The following is a 22551-nucleotide window of genomic DNA, read 5'->3' as shown; positions in this document are numbered from 1 at the left end:
CAAGGTCACGATCGACGGCGACGAGCTGGAGATAGTCGAAGACTTTGTCTATCTCGGCTCACTGGTGACCGCAGACAATGACACCAGCCGTGAGATCCGGAGGCGAATTATCAGCGGAAGTCGTGCCTACTATGGACTCCACAAGCAACTGCGGTCGAGAAGACTTAGCCCTCGCACGAAGTGTAACCTGTATACGACGCTTATTAGACCGGTTGTTCTCTACGGGCATGAGACATGGATATTGCTCGAGGAGGACCTGCGTACACTCGGAGTATTCGAGCGACGAGTGTTAAGAACCATCTTTGGCGGCGTACAGGAGAACGGAATGTGGAGGCGAAGGATGAACCACGAGCTCGCGCGACTCTACGGCGAACCCAGTATCCAGAAGGTGGTGAAGGCTGGCCGGATACGCTGGGCTGGACATGTTGCGAGAATGACGGATGACTGTCCTGCTAAACAGGTGTTCGCCACGAATCCGGTAGTAACAATACGAGCGGGGGCGCAACGAGCGAGGTGGTTAGACCAAGTGGAGCGTGATCTGGCGAACGTGGGGTGCCCGAGGAATTGGAGAACGGTTGCCATGGACCGAGTGAATTTTAGGAATTATGTTCGTCAAGTTATGTCGTAAGACGGAATACTATGTAAATAAAAAATAAATAATGTTTTGATAAAAATCTTAAAAATCGGTACACAATCGGTATGTTTTGCTAAAAAATCGATAATCGGTATGTACAGATTCTTGGTCAGATTTTTGCCCAAAATTCGGTATAAATACCACAAATCGGCATGTGTGGCATTGCTGCACCCACCCCGTGTCTGACCACGAATTAAGAGCGAGTCTTAGATGCATATTGAGTCCTTAATACAATTTGTTCGGCATTCCTTGCAGAGAGTGCATCGCACTATGGGGAAAGTGGCGGCCAAAATTCGAAAAATTTGCTTGCTTTTAATGACGTGTCTTGTATACCATTTGACAGGCAGATAATTGAAATCTATATTCCCAAAATTTCAGCCGTCTGTGATGAAAACTCATTGCGCCACAGACATCAGACTTAGCAAAATTGTGAAAATTGTAGTAAAAATGCATTTCAAACAAATGCATTTTGACTATATCTAACGAACAAGGCCGAACAGTCTCAAGAGACCACCACCACAGTTTAGTTTGGGGTCTGTACTATCTGCGTAACGAGAACTTAGCTGCGGATGAGCGTCATTTTGGCACAAAGTCGAAAAAATGTTTTTATTTTTTATTTATTTTTTGTCAGTTGTGATTACTGATTATGCAAGCATAAACGAAAAAATAAACGAAACTACTCATTGGGAAATTAAGTCTTATAAATGTTACACACTAAATTATGATTCTTGTTCAAAATGGGAAATAATGGACCAGAAATTATAATTCCATAAAGAAACTTTATCTACCATACTAGACTAAAAAGTTTTCAATGTTTTCACGATAACCTTGTTTATATTTTCAATACATATTTACGTAGGGAAATAGAAAGACCACTACCTAAAAGAAATGTGCCATTTTACATTTTCTACCAACGAAACTCAGGTACCTATATTTATTTTGCTTAAGACTATTATCAATGTTACCTACGTGCGTTTAGAAGACGGAACAATATTTTCAAATCATTAGTTTGCTTTCAGCTTTAACGGGGGGCGTCAGATAAATTTGTGTGGGGCGAGGGGTTGAGGTTTCGTAGACAAATAATTCTTCATCAAAATACCTGATTGGTAAAACAATACTCAATACTGGGTATCTCGCCTCATTCATTCAGAGCTTGAGCATATGCCTCAGTCACGACGCGGCAGTTCACCAGACATGTCGTAGCATTCGGTCAGAGACGGAGTGATCTCTGGTAGTTATCTTTGTTGCACAGCATCATTCTCTTTTTACAAAAAAGCTGACATTTTTCAATAAATCTGAAAGTTGGCATAGTTGTGTTATTTTTTTAATTTTGAGAAATTGATCACATTTAAGTGAAGCTTTTTTTTGCTATAATTTAAAATTATACACCATCATGTGGTATCAATTTTTTTTTGGTGAAGTAATCCGCGATTGAAGCAATCATAGATTAAGTCTTAAATGCATTATACATATGTTATAAATGCAATAAATTTTTCATTCTAATGTAAACGTTCAACCTTAACGGACATCTTTTATTTTTCGAGAAGTTTGCTGTCAGTACCCAAAAACCCACTTTTTGGTTTCTATTTACTATCATTTAGCATATTTTTAGCCTCTAAATGAGTCCTTGTTTTACCATTACGAAAAAATCAATCGCAAATGATGGTACGCCAAATCATGATATTAGTTCAATCTCACTTTTCAACTCGATGAAAATAATAAAACCTTGGTTAAGCCTTGTTTTATTCTTTCGGAGAAAACCAAATATTGCTTTTGTTATGGTCTCAATGCCTTATTTAGTTATAAGTTTGACATCATTTTTCGCCTTTCTTCAATGCTGTTTCTCACTTGTTTGACTATCATGTTTCTAAATCTAAGTTTAAATGTACAATCCGTGACGTCACCTAACTTAATTGCTATGTAATTTAATTATAATCTAATCTTAAGCAATCAGTCCGTATGACAATAGTCAAAGACTCCAGAAATAAATAAATAAAAGGTCTGTTGACTCTGTTGTGTTGTGAGCCTACTTGGTTGAATGATTCAACTGAATCAAAGCAATCGAAAGATTCTTTTGATTGCTTTGATTCAGTCTGTTGACTATTTTTTGCCATATAAGTTCTAATTTCACAGATTGTAAGTATCATCCAAAGAAAATTCTAAAAGTCATGACCAGGGACGGGATAATGTCATAGTCATGAGCCAAAAACTGCGACTAGTGACCCATTCTTCTTCTCACACGAAAGCATGCTATAAATGATTACTTTGGTAAAGAAAGATTTTTCCATTCTGTCATCGATCATTGAAATCTCCAATATATCGGTCATGACATGATAGTTAAAATGGGTCATAAGAAATATCACCAATGTAATTTTTTGCAACTTTGTTTGCCAAGCAGATTTTCAAATGTTATACTACGGCAAATTCTAACTAATCATAGTGTGTGGCCGAAGATTAATCCTCGGTTACACGAAGTGAGACGACGCCCATTGGGCATTCGGCTATACATTCGGCAGGCACAGCATCACCACCAGCCAGTCGAGTTGTACCGTCGGACAGTGAGGGCAAGAAGTGATTTAAGCCCAATACACATGGTCTCCCCCCCTGGAAGCAGCACTTCGATGAACACCTGAACGGCGCACATGCAGGAGATCAAGACGGTGGGGGAAGGTACATCGCCGGCGTAGCCAACGACGAAGAGGAGCCACTCCCAACGATGAGTGAAGTTAAGGAAGCCATTCGCCAGCTGAATAGAAACAAGTCGGCTGGGAAGGATGGCATCGCAGCTGAACTCATCAAAATGGGCCCGGACAGGTTGGCCGATTGCCTACATCGGTTGATAATCCGGATCTGGGACATAGAACAGCTACCGGAGGAGTGGAAGGAGGGGGTAATATGCCCCATCTACAAGAAGGGCGACAAATTGGACTGTGAGAACTACCGAGCGATCACTGTCCTCAATGCCGCCTACAAAGTGTTGTCCCGAATCCTACTCCGCCGCCTAACGCCACAAGCAAACAGATTCGTGGGAAGTCATCAGGCCGACTTCATGGAGGGACGGTCTACGACGGACCAGATATTCACATTGCGGCAAATCCTCCAAAAATGCCGTGAACACCAAGTCCCTACGCATCATCTATTCATCGACTTCAAAGCCGCATATGACACGATCGACCGTAACGAGCTATGGAAAATCATGGACGAGAACGGCTTTTCCGGGAAGCTGATCAGACTGATCAAGGCGACGATGGATGGAACGCAGTGCTGTGTGCGGATTTCGGGTGAATTGTCGAGTTCATTCGAATCGCGCAGGGGGCTTCGACAAGGTGATGGTCTATCCTGCATGATGTTCAACGTGGCGCTAGAAGGTATTATTCGACGAGCGGTGGGCGAAATGCGGGGCACGATTTTCAACAGATCCAGTCAACTTATCTGCTTTGCCGATGACATTGATATAGTCGGCAGATCATCTGCGGCGGTGGAAGACATCTACCGCAAACTGAAACGCGAAGCAGGAAGGATTGGGTTGATGATTAATACGTCCAAGACGAAGTACATGCTGGCCTGCGGATCCGAGACCGACCGAACCCGCTTTTCCAGTAATAACAAGGTCACGATCGACGGCGACGAGCTGGAGACGAGCAGACAATGACACCAGCCGTGAGATCCGGAGGCGAATTATCAGCGGAAGTCGTGCCTACTATGGACTCCACAAGCAACTGCGGTCGAGAAGACTTAGCCCTCGCACGAAGTGTAACCTGTATATGACGCTCATTAGACCGGTTGTTCTCTACGGGCACGAGACATGGATATTGCTCGAGGAGGACCTGCGTACACTCGGAGTATTCGAGCGACGAGTGTTAAGAACCATCTTTGGCGGCGTACAGGAGAACGGAGTGTGGAGGCGAAGGATGAACCACGAGCTCGCGCGCCTCTACGGCGAACCCAGTATCCAGAAGGTGGTGAAGGCTGGCCGGATACGCTGGGCGGGACATGTTGCGAGAATGCCGGACGACTGTCCTGCAAAACAGGTGTTCGCTACGAATCCGGTAGGAACAAGACGAGCGGGGGCGCAACGAGCGAGGTGGTTAGACCAAGTGGAGCGTGATCTGGCGAACGTGGGGTGCCCGAGAAATTGGAGAACGGTTGCTATGAACCGAGTGAATTTTAGGAATTATGTTCGTCAAGTTATGTCGTGAGACGGAATACTATGTAAATAAAATAAAAAATAAATAACACATGGTCTCCCGATGCCCCATTAAGGCAGACCTGAATAAAAAGTATAAAAACGACCTTCCTAGACGCCTTTTTTTTTTTTGTTTCCATTTGGTTCCCAAATTTCATTCATTGCCCACTCTTCTCATACGTGACATATATTTACATCACTTCAATATGAATGGTTTTTAAATTCACATTATCGGAATTTTGCTGTCATGACATGACCCATGACTGATCATATTTTCTTGGGTATAGTGATCCAAAATAAATTTCACCGTCAACGTGAATGAATGAAAATATTCATGCCTGGTCATGACTCACCGACAGGACTTGGATCGGAGTGAAGAATGCGGGTTGTTAAGAAGATTTCAAAATCCAATAACTTAAATTGTTTTATGATAAAGCAGAATAGTCTAAGACAAAAACTCTTGAACTTAGTCAACTTATAAGTTATAACTGAATATGTATAAGGAACAAACTATGTCTTTCAAATACATAAAAAAAATTTACTATAATCTAAACTATGTCAAAAAGGACTGTATTTTCTTCGTTTAGTAAAAAGCCAATCAGTCTATCTAATCCGAACATGAACCTACCAATCTTATTACAAAATTTATATTTAAATCCCAGTTTCCCTGAAGATGATGCCAACAAGGACCGAAACGTCGGTTGAATCAAATCTTCATGTTCAGATTAGATAGATTTATTGGCTTAATATAGTCTTAAACTTTTTTATAAACATATTTATTTTATTGTTTTGTTTTTCCAACAGTCAACCACAAACCTCGCAGCTCGCAACTACGATTCCGAGGATGAAAACATGGGCAGAAAAAAGACGCGTCCTTTCGATACCGGGCCCGGCTCTCGTGCCCCCATCTACTCTAAGGGGGACATCCGTGAACAGGTAAGTCAAATCAATTTCTGCAAAAGTCACAAATTTTATACAACAGACCACAAGTTTGTGATTACTCTTTCTCAAATAAAGTTACACTCCAGTCCAGGCACACGATGTCGTCTGAATAGCTTCAAAATAATCGATAAAATTTAATTTCACCCCCTTACAACAAGCTGATTTATGATTCCATCCTTCTGATCAACCTTTTCAAAAACGTAAAAAAAAGAAAAAAAGAAAGCACGAAAGATAGCAACAGGAGCACAACACGTTCCTTTCATTCCAAGTGGCAGTAATTTTCCTCAGACTGTTTGCGGTTTTCCCGGAGCACAAAACAAGCTCATTTGGCTCAACTTTTCAAAAACGGTAGGGAAAACCGTCCTTCCTTTGGGTGGATATTTTGTGCGCAACCCCCCCTGCAGTGAGGTGGCGTGAGCTGCTGCTGATTCTGCTGCCATGAATGGAGATGATAAATTAAAAACAGTAATTTCAGTTTGATTATCTCTTGTTATTTCTCGAAACAGTCGATAGGGCGCAGAGGGGGTTTTAAGAAGGTTCCTCCTGGGCAGAGAGGGTATGACAAATATCTTAAGTGGAGATAATATCTTCGGGAAAGTAATTTCTGGCTCGAATCAAATTATGAGTGCTTTTATAAGAGTTCATTTTTGTAGCTGGAACGTTTTCAAATTGGTTCTCGGTAGATAACTTAAAAACAATTTATTTTTTCAGTTTTTGTTTTTATTACTGAAAATTGTCAACCATGACAGGCACAAAATTCAAAAACTAAAAATATCAACAGTTAAAATTGTAAAAAATATTGGAAATTCTATCATTCACGTGACGAACTAAGAATGTGAGAAAACGACAGAACGAAAGAACGAAAAAATACAAAATATAACAAAGAGAAAATGACAAAATGAAAAAATAAGAAAATGACAAAATGAAAAAATGAGAAAATGAGAAAATTAGAAAATGAGAAAATGAGAAAATGAGAAAATGAGAAAATGAGAAAATGAGAAAATGAGAAAATGAGAAAATGAGAAAATGAGAAAATGAGAAAATGAGAAAATGAGAAAATGAGAAAATGAGAAAATGAGAAAATGAGAAAATGAGAAAATGAGAAAATGAGAAAATGAGAAAATGAGAAAATGAGAAAATGAGAAAATGAGAAAATGAGAAAATGAGAAAATGAGAAAATGAGAAAATGAGAAAATGAGAAAATGAGAAAATTAGAAAATGAGAAAATGAGAAAATGAGAAAATGAGAAAATGAGAAAATGAGAAAATGAGAAAATGAGAAAATTAGTAAATGAGAAAATGAGAAAATGAGAAAATGAGAAAATGAGAAAATGAGAAAATAAGAAAATGAGAAAATGAGAAAATGAGAAAATGAGAAAATGAGAAAATGAGAAAATGAGAAAATGAGAAAATAAGAAAATGAGAAAATGAGAAAATGAAAAAATGAGAAAATGAGAAAATGAGAAAATGTGAAAATGAGAAAATGAGAAAATGAGAAAATGAGAAAATGAGAAAATGAGAAAATGAGAAAAAAGAGAAAATGAGAAAATGAGTAAAAGAGTAAATGATAAAATGAGAAAATGAGAAAATGAGAAAATGAGAAAATGAGAAAATGAGAAAATGAGAAAATGAGAAAATGAGAAAATGAGAAAATGAGAAAATGAGAAAATGAGAAAATGAGAAAATGAGAAAATGAGAAAATGAGAAAATGAGAAAATGAGAAAATGAGAAAATGAGAAAATGAGAAAATTAGAAAATGAGAAAATGAGAAAATGAGAAAATGAGAAAATGAGAAAATGAGAAAATGAGAAAATGAGAAAATGAGAAAATGAGAAAATGAGAAAATGAGAAAATGAGAAAATAAAATTTGATAATCAAAATGAGTTACGCCACAGATATAATATAATTTTTCCATACCAGAAACTTCAAATAAAAATATTTGGAACGACCCAAACTTTTTTGTTTTATCTTGAAGCGGTCAACCGAAAAACCTAAATTGATATTTTTATGATGATATCGTTATCCAATGAAATGAACGAAAATCCCACACCACGATATTAATGTAAATTAAGTTTCTTTATTCAACCGAGAGCAACAGTTTATACTTTTAAGGAGAATCGAAAAATTCCAGCATCAAAGTGAAACAAAATTGTTTCTCGCCAAGCAAAACACCATGCTAAATTTGCTAGGTTCATTGCAGATTGGAAAATAAGTAATTAAATTAGCATTCTACACTCCCTCGCGTATTCCGTTTTCTGTTTCGCCTGGCTGATCCAAGGGAATTCTTTCAACAACAGGACCAACACCATATCGCTGACCTGAAGGCGAATCAACGCTCAGCTTCACAGATTCACAAGGTGTACCTACCTTCGGTGGAATTTTTCGCTTTTTCTCGCCATAGCTTGATGGTTGTTTCCAAACCAGGTGGAGATTTTTCCACCACACCTTGCTGGTCTAATGGCGAATCATTGCAATTGTACTTGTTTTGGCTACTTGTATTTTTCACTTCGCATTTGCAACAGAGTGAACAAAAGGTGTACCGATATTTACCCCAGAGAAATTAAGTACTGTTACATCGCAATCTCGAGATAAGTGACCGTAACTAGCATAATTGAGTTGGAAATTATGTTTCCGAAACTGCAAAATCAGCACATTTAGAAATACATATCAAACATTGGTCATTTTGGTTTCTATGAATGACTTCAGAGCGCAAGTTTTCCCCGCTATCAGTCTATCGAATTTTCGACGAAAAGCTTCAGTGCCAATTTCCATTCCATTCCAAAATGAACGGCTCGAAAGTGGTCATTTGACTGAGCAATGGAGGGATTACCAGAAAAGCTGCATTGATCAACGGAAAGGACCACAGAACCACGAAAAAATGCCGGAAAACTGTCTGGTGACACAATTTGTATTACGTTTCAACATTTTCTCTCATTTAAAACTGTCGAACCTGGCCATTCCTATTGTTATTCGTGCTTAGTTGAAGCCATCGTCCGTTGATTGTTGTTCCTCCGACAAAAACATGAAATGCAACACATAGAGGATCTCAATGAAACTTAATGTTTCCTCTAAGAGATTCCTATCAACTTAACTCAAAGCATTCAACTTCATGTCCGCTGGCTTAGAAGACTTGAAGGCTATCCTCTACGTCACGGGCTAAGGCTAATGAGTATTTGGGTGAACGAAATGTTCCCAAGATGTTTTGAAGCTCTTTTCACTCTTCATTAGAGGAACATAAAGGGAAAGGGAGCTCCCATACAATTCTTTGCAGAATTGGTGAAATAGTCCAGCAAATGGAACTAAAATTGACATGGTAGGATATTTGGATACGGAAAAAAGACTCTATGGTTGTTGAGACCCCTTCCCCTGATTCCAGTTAAAAAAATACGAAGAGAAGAGGGGTCGCCACAGTTTTTTGTAAGATATCGAGAGTGAATCAGTCGAAAGGCACCGAATTTGGTATTGGATTGTATGTCGATACGAGCAATGTTTTTGTAATTTTTTGGGACTCTTCCTTCTTCCATTGAGTGAGATAAAAAGAGGAGACGGGAGCTTCATACATTTTTGTTGCATATCAATAGAATTAGTCATATGAAAGAAACCGGCTTTAGTAAGGGAGGATTTTTGGGATAAAGAAATGTGTCTTTGCTTATTCGGGAACCCTCCAGTGGAGGGATGAACAGGGAAGAGGGGGGCTTTCACGCATTTTTTTCATAACTTTTAAACATTTTACACCAATAGGGCCAAATTAGTCATTGGAAAGTGTATGGAAATAAGAATTTTAGACTCCTCTTAGCCAACATGAAATGATTACATAAGTCGTTTTCATTGAGATTTTTCGTGGCTATCGTATAAATGTATGTTCTGACTGGTTTTTCATGATTGATATAGATGATGATGATTCTCATATTTTTATTCAATGACTTGAAAACTGATCAAGCAAATGGAATCAAATTTGGTTTGGAAGATGAATTTATTACAAGTAAAACATTTATTATGACAGAATTTAGGTTAAGAACTTTTTTTAAATTAAATTTTATTACTAAATTCTGGCTTCTCGCTTTTGAGAGGTTAAGAACTTCTAAATAAATAAATATGAAATCTTAATTTTATATGACCCCTTCCAAGCACCCCTCAACTGAAGAACCAATTTTTATCTTTCATTATTCAAAAATAAATTGCACATAATTTGAAAGGTTTTCTTCTTAAGCTTCATTTTCCATCAAAAGATTTTCAGTGACCTTTTTTTTAGTAATGAGTATGTTATCTTCAAAATTTAAAAATTTCAGTATGAAAAAAAAACGATTTTAACAATGAATCTTTATTTGAAAAATTACTTTGTCAAAAATTTAGCTATGTCAACAAGAACTATTGCTAAATGATGATGAAAAAGCCATTAAGCATAATATTAGACAGAGAATTTTCACTGCAAGTTAACGCTCTAGAATAGAAGATAAAGGAGTCTGTTTTTTGAGCGTTGTGACGTCATGAAAATTCTACTGTTTTTAATTCATGATTTCCTTATACATCACATATTATCGACAATAGGGGGTATCTTTCAACTTTTTTAGAAGAATTCATTGTAATTTTCAGTATTAAAATCGCTCACGGGTAAAGAATGCATGGTAACGCCACGAAAATTAAATAACTTTTTGTTCAAAAACGTTCAAGACTACTTACTTCAGTTCTTTTATAGTATGTCTTCAAAACAAGTTTGTCGTGATTTTACGAATCTCAATTCAGAGATTCACTTAAACACGTCTGTCGCTCGCAAGAATAGATCAATGACTGACTTTGTTTTGTTTGTTTGTCAGGTGCTGCCAAAATAGCAAATGTTCTCATAGAAATTTATTTTATTTTATTCATCTATAGTGTTGCCGAATACAACTATTATTTTATTTTATTCCTAATTAAATTTGAGTCATTTTCTGTATATTCTTCATCTCATCCCTACATTCCTTCTCACCTCTATTCTTTAAAACTTTTCACACATCAACATTTGCTTTTTTTTCTGTAGTGCAAAATTTTATTTACCAAATATCCTCAATTTTTATTCCATATTCCACATCTTTATTCTCCATCCTACAAATTTTATTTAATTTCTGCTTATCCTTCATCACATTTCTACATTCCTTCTCAACTCTATTCTCAATAGAATCTTTAATTTACCGACTTTTGTTTTTCTAAAATACAAAACTTTATATCCCAAATATCCCTCATCTCAATTCTACATTCCATTCTCTGCAAAAGCTTTTCAAATCTTTTTTTTTTTTTGGCATATTCTTCATTTCATCCGAAAATATTCTTCACAAAAGCCTTCCCAATTTGTGCTTTCTCTGTCGCTCTGCTATTATTTACCAGAGCCGGAACAATCCGCAAAAAAAAACATTCTTAGCAACAGCTTTCTCAAACTGTGCTTTCCTTAATGCTCTGTCTCTGTTTACAAAAGCCGGAATAATTCGATAGTATTCTAAGAAACAGCCTGCCCAACCAGAAGGCTTATTCAAAACAAACAATCAGCAGCAGCAGCAGCCTTAAATATCTGTGCTTCTAACGGCAATTCCGTCTTATTTATTTTATTTTTTTTAGCAGCAGCCTTAAATATCTGCGCTTTTCAGGGGCAATTCCGTCTTATTTCCACCGGAAGGCCAAATCAAAACAATCAGCAGCAGCAGCCTTAAATATCTGCGCTTTTCAGGGGCAATTCCGTCTTATTTCCACCGGAAGGCCAAATCAAAACAAGCAGCAGCAGCAGCCTTAAATATCTGCGCTATTTGTGCTCATTCTACCAACCACGCCATTGTCGTGATTTTACGAATCTCAATTCAGAGATTCACTTAAACACGTCTGTCGCTCGCAAGAATAGATCAATGACTGACTTTGTTTTGTTTGTTTGTCAAGTGGTGCCAAAATAGCAAATGTTCTCATAGAAATTTATTTTATTTTATTCATCTACAGTGTTGCTGAATACAACTATTATTTTATTTTATTCCTAATTAAATTCGAGTCATTTTCTGTATATTCTTCATCTCATCCCTACAACTACAATGCGCTTTTTTGTTTCGATTACAGTCGTTTCAACAACTTTATGTCGTTCACGACTTAAATCAACGATGCAGGGTCTTCTGAAGGGTCTTCTGAAGGGTCTTCTGAAGGGTCTTCTGAAGGGTCTTCTGAAGGGTCTTCTGAAGGGTCTTCTGAAGGGTCTTCTGAAGGGTCTTCTGAAGGGTCTTCTGAAGGGTCTTCTGAAGGGTCTTCTGAAGGGTCTTCTGAAGGGTCTTCTGAAGGGTCTTCTGAAGGGTCTTCTGAAGGGTCTTCTGAAGGGTCTTCTGAAGGTCTTCTGAAGGGTCTTCTGAAGGGTCTTCTGAAGGGTCTTCTGAAGGGTCTTCTGAAGGGTCTTCTGAAGGGTCTTCTGAAGGGTCTTCTGAAGGGTCTTCTGAAGGGTCTTCTGAAGGGTCTTCTGAAGGGTCTTCTGAAGGGTCTTCTGAAGGGTCTTCTGAAGGGTCTTCTGAAGGGTCTTCTGAAGGGTCTTCTGAAGGGTCTTCTGAAGGGTCTTCTGAAGGGTCTTCTGAAGGGTCTTCTGAAGGGTCTTCTGAAGGGTCTTCTGAAGGGTCTTCTGAAGGGTCTTCTGAAGGGTCTTCTGAAGGGTCTTCTGAAGGGTCTTCTGAAGGGTCTTCTGAAGGGTCTTCTGAAGGGTCTTCTGAAGGGTCTTCTGAAGGGTCTTCTGAAGGGTCTTCTGAAGGGTCTTCTGAAGGGTCTTCTGAAGGGTCTTCTGAAGGGTCTTCTGAAGGGTCTTCTGAAGGGTCTTCTGAAGGGTCTTCTGAAGGGTCTTCTGAAGGGTCTTCTGAAGGGTCTTCTGAAGGGTCTTCTGAAGGGTCTTCTGAAGGGTCTTCTGAAGGGTCTTCTGAAGGGTCTTCTGAAGGGTCTTCTGAAGGGTCTTCTGAAGGGTCTTCTGAAGGGTCTTCTGAAGGGTCTTCTGAAGGGTCTTCTGAAGGGTCTTCTGAAGGGTCTTCTGAAGGGTCTTCTGAAGGGTCTTCTGAAGGGTCTTCTGAAGGGTCTTCTGAAGGGTCTTCTGAAGGGTCTTCTGAAGGGTCTTCTGAAGGGTCTTCTGAAGGGTCTTCTGAAGGGTCTTCTGAAGGGTCTTCTGAAGGGTCTTCTGAAGGGTCTTCTGAAGGGTCTTCTGAAGGGTCTTCTGAAGGGTCTTCTGAAGGGTCTTCTGAAGGGTCTTCTGAAGGGTCTTCTGAAGGGTCTTCTGAAGGGTCTTCTGAAGGGTCTTCTGAAGGGTCTTCTGAAGGGTCTTCTGAAGGGTCTTCTGAAGGGTCTTCTGAAGGGTCTTCTGAAGGGTCTTCTGAAGGGTCTTCTGAAGGGTCTTCTGAAGGGTCTTCTGAAGGGTCTTCTGAAGGGTCTTCTGAAGGGTCTTCTGAAGGGTCTTCTGAAGGGTCTTCTGAAGGGTCTTCTGAAGGGTCTTCTGAAGGGTCTTCTGAAGGGTCTTCTGAAGGGTCTTCTGAAGGGTCTTCTGAAGGGTCTTCTGAAGGGTCTTCTGAAGGGTCTTCTGAAGGGTCTTCTGAAGGGTCTTCTGAAGGGTCTTCTGAAGGGTCTTCTGAAGGGTCTTCTGAAGGGTCTTCTGAAGGGTCTTCTGAAGGGTCTTCTGAAGGGTCTTCTGAAGGGTCTTCTGAAGGGTCTTCTGAAGGGTCTTCTGAAGGGTCTTCTGAAAGGTCTTCTGAAGGGTCTTCTGAAGGGTCTTCTGAAGGGTCTTCTGAAGGGTCTTCTGAAGGGTCTTCTGAAGGGTCTTCTGAAGGGTCTTCTGAAGGGTCTTCTGAAGGGTCTTCTGAAGGGTCTTCTGAAGGGTCTTCTGAAGGGTCTTCTGCAGGGTCTTCTGAAGGGTCTTCTGAAGGGTCTTCTGAAGGGTCTTCTGAAGGGTCTTCTGAAGGGTCTTCTGAAGGGTCTTCTGCAGGGTCTTCTGAAGGGTCTTCTGAAGGGTCTTCTGAAGGGTCTTCTGAAGGGTCTTCTGAAGGGTCTTCTGAAGGGTCTTCTGAAGGGTCTTCTGAAGGGTCTTCTGAAGGGTCTTCTGAAGGGTCTTCTGAAGGGTCTTCTGAAGGGTCTTCTGAAGGGTCTTCTGAAGGGTCTTCTGAAGGGTCTTCTGAAGGGTCTTCTGAAGGGTCTTCTGAAGGGTCTTCTGAAGGGTCTTCTGAAGGGTCTTCTGAAGGGTCTTCTGAAGGGTCTTCTGAAGGGTCTTCTGAAGGGTCAGCCCGGTACCTAAGTAAGAGTCAAAACGTGATTTTAGATCTTATTAAAAGTTGTCGAATCCTATATCAACTACTCTCGAATCTAAAAATGTTACATTCAGGACAGCTGATAAATTTATTTCCATTTTATTCTTTTTTTTTTCCTCTTCCCAGTACTGCCTGACAGACCGACAGCTCAGCTCGATCGACCAGCCGCGGCGGGAGCGCTTCTTTGGGTGCTGGTCCGGACGCAATGCACCGCAATCGTTCCTGGGGGTGTGCGTTGGCCGCCGGGCACCCTCCGATGAAAATTTGGCCGACTATGCCCCGATGCAACGATATCCGAGGTGAGTTCGGGGAAGGTTTTCTATTTTTTTAATCCTAATTTTTAACCACAGTTGTTCAATAAAAAGTGTTTCTAATGGGTTCCAATCTTCAATAAATAGACACCTCTTAATTTTTTTTTCTGCTAAAACATCCCATCCTTACAAAATCTCGAAAATGTTTTCATAAAAATTACGCACTGTGACATTGAATCGGACACAGATCACGACACCAGTGGATAATGGAACCTTCTTTTGCCAATTTTCTCTCCTCTTGCATGGAACCTACATTCAGGCTCAATGGTTGAACAAACCGGACGATGGCACCATTGTAAATTTTCTATCACCAGGACACATTGCTGCTGCAGTCTGTCCTTGTTCATCCATGAGTTTGGTTCCTCTGTTTGGATCGGAACAATTCATCGATACAGACAGGGTCCATGTTTGCCATTGCAGACACGTTTTCTCCATAGGCAGCTGCCATATTCAGTCCAACTAGCTATCCTGCTGGCCTGTTTGCGGTGCTTTAAATTGGCAGCAAACTGGAACAAAGGGTCCTGGGGACACAGCAAAAGAATGAAAAAAAAAAAAATGGCCAACATCCTCTCTTGGGGAGTGTACGGACAATTTATCGAAGCCACTTATTCTCGAGCCCTTCAGGGTATCCAGCCGGTGATTTGTGGTCGACGATAAGGTTGCCAAACTTCGAAAGAACTATTAATTTTGATTTTTTTTAAATAGTGAATTAATATAACAAAACATTAAAATAATGTTCCAAATACCTATATCTCGGTAGCAACTTGCTACCATCTTCAATGGAAGTAATAGTTGTTTAATTTGGCCACATTTTAGAAGAGATTTGCTAAATCTAAAGTGACAATGAAAATTTTAAAACATAAAATTATTTATACTTTTAGATTTGAATGGGAAAATTGAAAATTTTGTGCTGAAAAATCAACATCATTTATGTTTCTCCTGTGGAACCGAACCTGCTAATGGTTTTTTATGCCAATTTATAAATTTTCTAAGGAAAATTTTCTGCTAAACAACTTTGTCGAAGACCGTAACTTTGTATCTTATTAGGCAAAAAGGCAATATCAGGCTTGGTTTCAGAGAAGAAACAAAAATGATGTTGATTTTTCAGTACAAAATATTCAATTTCTCCATACAAACCTAAAAGATCAAATTTTCCCATGTAAACGTTCCTTAAAAAATCTACAAAGCAAAAATCTTTGATGAGTTTTGAACCAAACCAGATTTTTGACCCCCGGGATTCAGAAACTCAAAAATGACCCCATATCGACTCAGTCTGTTGCCTTATTCAAAGATCCCAAGTCATCAGTTAAATCAGAGGAGACTCCATGATAGATTTTTTGTTGTTTGATTTCGATTGCCGTACTTTTCTACGGTTTTCTTTGATTGATATTTTTCGAAATTTATTATCGACAAATATCAATCAAAGGAACCATGTGATCTTTTTGTTTACTCTATAATACTAGTTTTCATAATTTTCTTAACCCTTCGTTTCATAAAGTAACAAATTTGCAACAATTAATGTATGGAAAAATGGAAAAATCGTATTTTATTTAAATTTTTTTTCTCATGATGTACTCATCATTTTCAACTGTTTAAAATGATTCTTAAGGAAAAATAAACAATCATGAAACGAAGGGTTAACTTGTTTTAGTTTGTGATGGTTTTAAACTTATTTGAGGAGGTATATGTATAATTCTTTTGAAGATTCTTGAAGAATTTTTTTTTTAAATTTATTTTGAAATGTTTTTAACTGTTTTTAACACATCACCTAATTTCAACCTGTTCTTCCTTTCTGTTTTTAAGTTTTTAAGTCTATTTCTGCTATCTAGCATTTTAAAATCATTTCTTCGTTTTCAGCCTTATTTTGATTTTTATTCGGGTAACTAACAAATCTCTAAGATTTCCCAATCTTCTGTTCTCTCGACTTGCATTTGAACTGGGATTGGTCGATCTTGGATCGATCTTTGCGAGATCGATCATTTGAACTTGAATTTCCGATTTTTTAAATCGATTTCTCAGCCTTGGGAGAATCGGTTTATTTTCGATTCGATCTTTTGATCTTTTGAAGTTTTTTTTATTCTTTATTCAGGATATTTTGAGATTCAGCTTCGTGTAGAATTTTGATAACTGAACATGCGAAAGACTACTTTTCATTATTGGTGCTACCATGTCCCAAATATAATAAAGACCGACTTAAAAGATAGCATCTTTTAGCTCTATACTGTTGTGGAAATCTTGAACTTTTATCGATTGCTCAAATTTTCGAAAGATCCGTAGATCGGTTACTTAAAAGCTCACTCAGCCTTGCCGATTTTAATCAGCTCAAAATTTAAGTTCTTTTCGAAGCTCAGTAGAAGCCTGTTCAGCTTTTAAATGCGACCAAAATGAAAAGTATTTCGAGAATAATAAAGTGCTCATTTTATAACTACATTATACAAATGTTGCGTCCGCTCATAATGGAAATTATAACTAAAAATTTTGATGCTAGAAGTTACAGTATTTAGAATTTAGAATTAGAACTTGAAACTATGTCGTCTAGAGAAATGCATATGACTAATTCCACGGTGTAAATCGCGTTAAGATCGGTGTACACGGTGTAAATCGCGTTAAGTTAAGATAGAAATAGTTATATCAATAGATTAAGAATTCAAAGCACTACATTGTGATATTAAATTTTATTTACTTGATAAAATTGAAAGTGAAACTCACAATTTATGAAGTCGTGACGTCAAAACGCGCCAGTTTTTAATTATTTTTTTCTGTAAATGTTGTTTTTCTAACTGACGTTCTCAATAATAATTAAAACAAAATAATTTTTGATAAACAGTGAAATTTGAAAAATTGCTTTTAAAATATCGTAAAAAAAAATTTATTTCAAAATACTCTTTTTGAGGCGACTGTTTAGTTTACTTTTAATGGGTTGATTTTTAGAAAAAACGACTTTATTTTTACATATCCAATGTTTCGATCCTTATAGGATCTTCATCAGGGACTAAAATTTATTACAAAATCAGGTTTACGTCTACAGAATCTAAGTGATTCTTACAGAAAAAGTTTTCGTTTATATTTCTAACCGTAATTCACACATAAAATTATAACATACACAAAAAATCCAACACATTTTTAAAATAGTTTTAAACAGAAACCGACAGCAGTAAACGATACGCCGTATCAAACCAGACAAAATAAAAGACGACAACTTTTTCGGTAAGAATCACTTAGATTCTGTAGACGTAAACCTAATTTTGTAATAAATTTTAGTCCCTGATGAAGATCCTATAAGGATCGAAACGTTGGATATGTAAAAATAAAGTCGTTTTTACTTAAAACCTTGAGACTGAAAGCCGAGAATCAACCCATTAAAAGTAATTCAAAATAAGAACTGGAAAATGGTGTGAAAATAGTCGCCTCGATTGGGCTATACATTGCTTTATTTATTTTTTTTAATGTGTCATATATACTCAACAAAAGTCCCATAAAGTAATATTGTTTAATAATTAATCCGAAACAGATTTTTTTTTATTGCTAATAATACATTTGATATTCAAATGATTGAGCTTTCCTGTCATTTTTTCATTATTTACTTCAGCATAAAGAAGCTCTCCGGCAGCACCCCTTTTTATCAAAAATTCAAAAGATCGATCTTAGAGAGATGTACTTGAGCTTAAAAAGAGAGTTTTCATAATTAAAAAAAAATCAACTATTTCATGGTTCACTTTAATCTAAACACTCTATGCATTATCGATAAAATTTTGTGAGGCTACATACAGTGGTGTGTGATAAAATAGCGGCGCCACTAAAATCTACGCAAAATGCTTTGAAATTTCGAATGGTTTTGAGGAAAATATTTTTTATCACCGGTATTCGAAATAATAGCAGCGCAAAATAAAAACACAACAAAAATAGCGAGGATTTTTTTAGAGATAGAATGGTTGACAGAAGCATAATTATAAAGCATTTAAAAATCCGTCAAGGCATGCATCGATATTTAAAAAAACAAGTTTAAAATTAATTTTTATCAAACCCTAAACTAAAAGATGTACTGAATCATTTAACCAAGTAGGCTCACAACACAATTGAGTAGAAGATGTGTTTTGCTATTTAAAATGTTTAAAAATCTACTAATTTAATAACTATTATATTTTGATCAGTATCCACTTGAAAATGAAAACAAAAATTTAAACGTTAATTTATAATCAAATCTATCATCTTAATAAAATTTTCAGCTAAAAATATATTTTCGAAAATTGTGATAAATTTGGAATTTTAGTTCAACGATATAAGAATATATCGATTTTGAAATAAAACATGCGTTTGGATTGCCTAAAACATTCCAATTCAACAGGGGCATGCAGCTATTGTTGCACAGTACCAAGATTTTGATATCAGAAAATTTTAAACTAATTTTCCAAACTTCGTTGAATGACTTGACGTATTTTTGGAAACTATATTTTAATGCTCTTGTCAACCATTGTCGCGCTTTTTAAACGATGATATCAAAAAACAAATAGTTGATACTTACGGTTTTCGATGCCGCTCCGTCGGCGAAACCAAAACAGTTTGTTTTGGTTCCGCATGCTTTGAGTCAATTCGCAATTGAAACAATAGCGGTGATGATTGAAGATGACAGCTGATGATGGTAAACACGGTATAAATGTTTACATCATCACACGGTCAAGCGAGACAACACAACAGTGTTGCCAGATATTCTGGGTAAGAATATCAAAGTACTCATTGAGAAATGAGTACTTTCCCGGTTAGGGAATATAAGATGTGGAAGTGACAATTAGCTATCGCTAATTAATATAGTTGTAATCTAATGACCTCATAGACGAAACATGAATAAAGATAACTCTATTCCACCACTGAAACCTGCGTTTTCAACACAAATTTAAAATTAATATTTTTAAATTGCGACCCAGAGATGGGTCTTGACTCAAACATTCAGTCAGCGAAACTTTTTTTTGTAGAGAAATGAATCCAACTTAGATGAAAATTCAGGGACTAGATAAGAGAAAATCGATGTTGAAAAACATGCGAAAAAAATTTCGCCTTGTCTCCCGGTGAGACTTGAACCCACATCTTGCGTTTTCAATTTTTTGTTGAGTTTTTATTCTGCACGGTTATAACTTTGTTAACCGGAAAATAATTGTTTTCCTAAAACTGTTCAATTATCATTCTAAAAACGATTCTATGATATGCTTTTTTTTGTATTACACACTTCCATATTAAAGTTTTTGCCAATGATTCAAATTTACATGGGCTTTAAGTAAGGTTGCCTAAATTTTTTCACCATGAATCCCGGCTATTTTATCTCAAAGCCTAGCCAAACCTTGACGTTTAATCTCAAAATTGTCGATCAAAACCTGAGCAAATTTGGTCGAAACCTAGGAATTTCTCATAAAAATTCAAGAAAATAACTTGAAAAAACATTTTTTCTTTAAAATGTATCAGAAGATTTTAAATTGTATTTAAGGCTTTGAAAAAACCGTTCTTAATTATTAAAATATATTAAGCTTGCTCGAAAACTTTGGTATTGGACCCACAAATAAAACATTTTTACAACACGTTTTTTATTGGTTTGAATTGAGAATGGAAATGAGAATAAACACGGGCAAAAACCGGACATTCCCCAAATTTGACTCGGACAAATTAACTCGGGCAAACTCGAAAAAACCTGACAGTCTGGCAACATTAGTTTAAAGCATTTTGCGTAGATTTTAGTGGCGCTGATATTTTTTTTCGCACACCACTGTACACCAATGAACGGCACCCAAATTAAGATAGTCATGTCAATTAAGATCGAAAATTATTGTTTCTCTTTATACTTCTATAAAAGATAGAACTAGGATAGGAAGGAGAGTAACTTTCTCCAAGGAAAGCAAAAGCTTTAAATTGTTAAAGAAAATTGCTCCATTCACAGCACTGCACTACAAAAAAAACAATCAATACCCTTCCAAGAGGTGTCCAATGGTCCAAAGTTCGAATCGGGACAGTAAATGCAGCTGGGGAGGTTTGCGCCATAAAAAGAACGAACAAACCCATTGAATCGATCGTTCGTGCCAAGCGTTCGAAAGAGGGCACTTTTGAGCCAGCAGCGGCAGCAAGCAGTACCCATAAAAGCTTCACCTAGAGCAAGTTAGTTTTTCTGGTGGATTTTTTTAACCAAACCACGCCAAAACGTACCAACTGACCGAGTATAATGTGCATTCTGCAACCATTTTTTTTTTATGTTTGTTTGAATGAAAAGTTCCAACCCCTTCTTGAAAGGTGGTTTGTAGTAAAATAACGTGAAATAGGGTATCTTACCCTGTTGTAAAACAACGTTAACACTAGAAAGACCGCACCAGTCAAAATGACTGGTGGGACACTTTGTTTGTTGAATATCTTTTAAACACTACGCTCTAAAAATTTGCAAAAAATACGACTGTTCATGAATTTTGAATCTCTACAAAACTGTGTATTTTTTATTTTTCTAGCTCTTTAAATAAGCGAGAAAAATTTCACCATGGACACTCCGACCGTGACCAGTCAAAATGACTGGTAAAATTCACAAACCTATAACTAAAACAAGATAAATTTTTTTCACTTGCTTTTGGTTTTATTTGCAATCTACATTCAAGACAAAGAGCCCTAGTTGATTTATGGTGGGCAGAAGTGTGTCGCTATGAAATTATTGATTCTCGAAGCGAAGTCATGAAAATTTGTAGAAAAAGTTCTCGGATCGACCGCTGTGTGGCGCTGTGTGTGAGTAAAATAATTATGAATTGTGTACTTATTTATTCAAATTTGAATTACTTATGTCTATGAAATTGAACAATTTAAATGATTTTTTTTTATATTTGATTATTCTTCATATGTTGGTTATCCACCATGGGTACACGGATTCACCGCAGTTTCTGCCCAAGTATGTTTTCATATGCATTCTTAGATTATTAGGTTTGACAAATTTCCAATTCAAGTTCCCTTACAGGTATTCCGGCACCCGTGTATAAAGCTGGCAGCTGATTGAACATTTTTATTGAACATTCTTATTATAAGAGGAAACACATCTTACCTATCTTACCTGTCGGCAACTTACGGGGTTTGAACCCTAGAGTTTTCTTGCCGATACCGGGAATCGAACCCAGTACACCTGGCATACCTAGACTAGACTCACGCTAGTCTATCTGATAGTCCACATTGGCGCTAAGATTTTTCAACATGGGTGCACGGAATGGCTTTAAATTCGCCGTTGTTAATTGTATAGAAATAAATAGTTTTCAACTTGCTTCAGAACACAAAATATTTTTGAGTTAGATATGATAGGCATTTGAAATGCAACATAAGTCAATCGAAAAACTTTTAAGGGAAAACAAATCAATGTGTACATTTGACAATGTTGAATCGTTATTTTTATTCCCACTGTTTTTCGTCGCACGACATAACTTGATGCATATAATTCCTAAAATTCACTCGATCCATGATAACCGTTTTCCAATTTCTTGGATGTTGATCAGATCTTATCAGATAAATATACGATGGCAAAAACCTGTTTTTTAATAATAAATAAATAAATTTCAAGATATAAATGAAAAATTTCTTTTCCAAGAATAACAAAACGGAGCTTAAAATTTCGACTTTGGTTTAGTTAAGATTTGTAATAATGCTTTTTAAAAACTTGCAAAAAGTCCAATATTTGATTAAAACGCGGTGAATCCGTGCACCCATAGTGAAGAACCATGTTTATAACACAAATTTTCATTTGAATCTTTAAAAGTCTTTATTAATTACTTTTAACATGCAAAAAAATTGATTTTGGATGAATGGCGGTGAATCCGTGCACCCATGGTAAATTGCTCTACATATAGAAAAAATATGCTTCAAAACCTACAATGTCAGGTATAATTTATAGGCATCGGGTTGAAAAACTTCAGAGCGATGGATGCTAGAAAATATCTACTAAAACAAAACTGAAGTGAAACCGTGCCCCCTTGTCAATAATCATAGCCATCTAACATGTTTTTATTATTAGATTGATAATGTGTTTCAATTTTTTGATAATTATTTGACATATTCATTTTATGACATACACGCATTCGTCAACTATGCCAAACTGAGGTGATTCCGGGGACCCATGGTGAAAAAATATTTCAATTTTATAACAAAAATGTTATCGAATTAATAACAAAATAATTTCAAAAGAAAAAATTTAAAAATATTTTGA

The 22551-nt window shown here is 36.9% G+C and overlaps 1 protein-coding gene across 1 annotated transcript in view; it reads left to right on the top strand.

The window, feature by feature from the left end:
* Positions 1-22551, top strand: part of LOC129741151 (uncharacterized) — a 380499-nt gene that overhangs the window by 253080 nt on the left and 104868 nt on the right. The window contains exons 5-6 of the mRNA XM_055732859.1: positions 5625-5756; positions 14161-14333. Coding sequence (XP_055588834.1) covers positions 5625-5756; positions 14161-14333 — 305 coding nt within the window. The remainder of the gene's footprint in view (positions 1-5624; positions 5757-14160; positions 14334-22551) is intronic.

This window comes from Uranotaenia lowii, chromosome 2 (assembly GCF_029784155.1).
Source record: "Uranotaenia lowii strain MFRU-FL chromosome 2, ASM2978415v1, whole genome shotgun sequence".
NCBI lineage: Eukaryota > Metazoa > Arthropoda > Insecta > Diptera > Culicidae > Uranotaenia > Uranotaenia lowii.
Note: the sequence above shows the minus strand (reverse complement) of the source record. Positions and strands in the feature narration are given on the sequence as shown.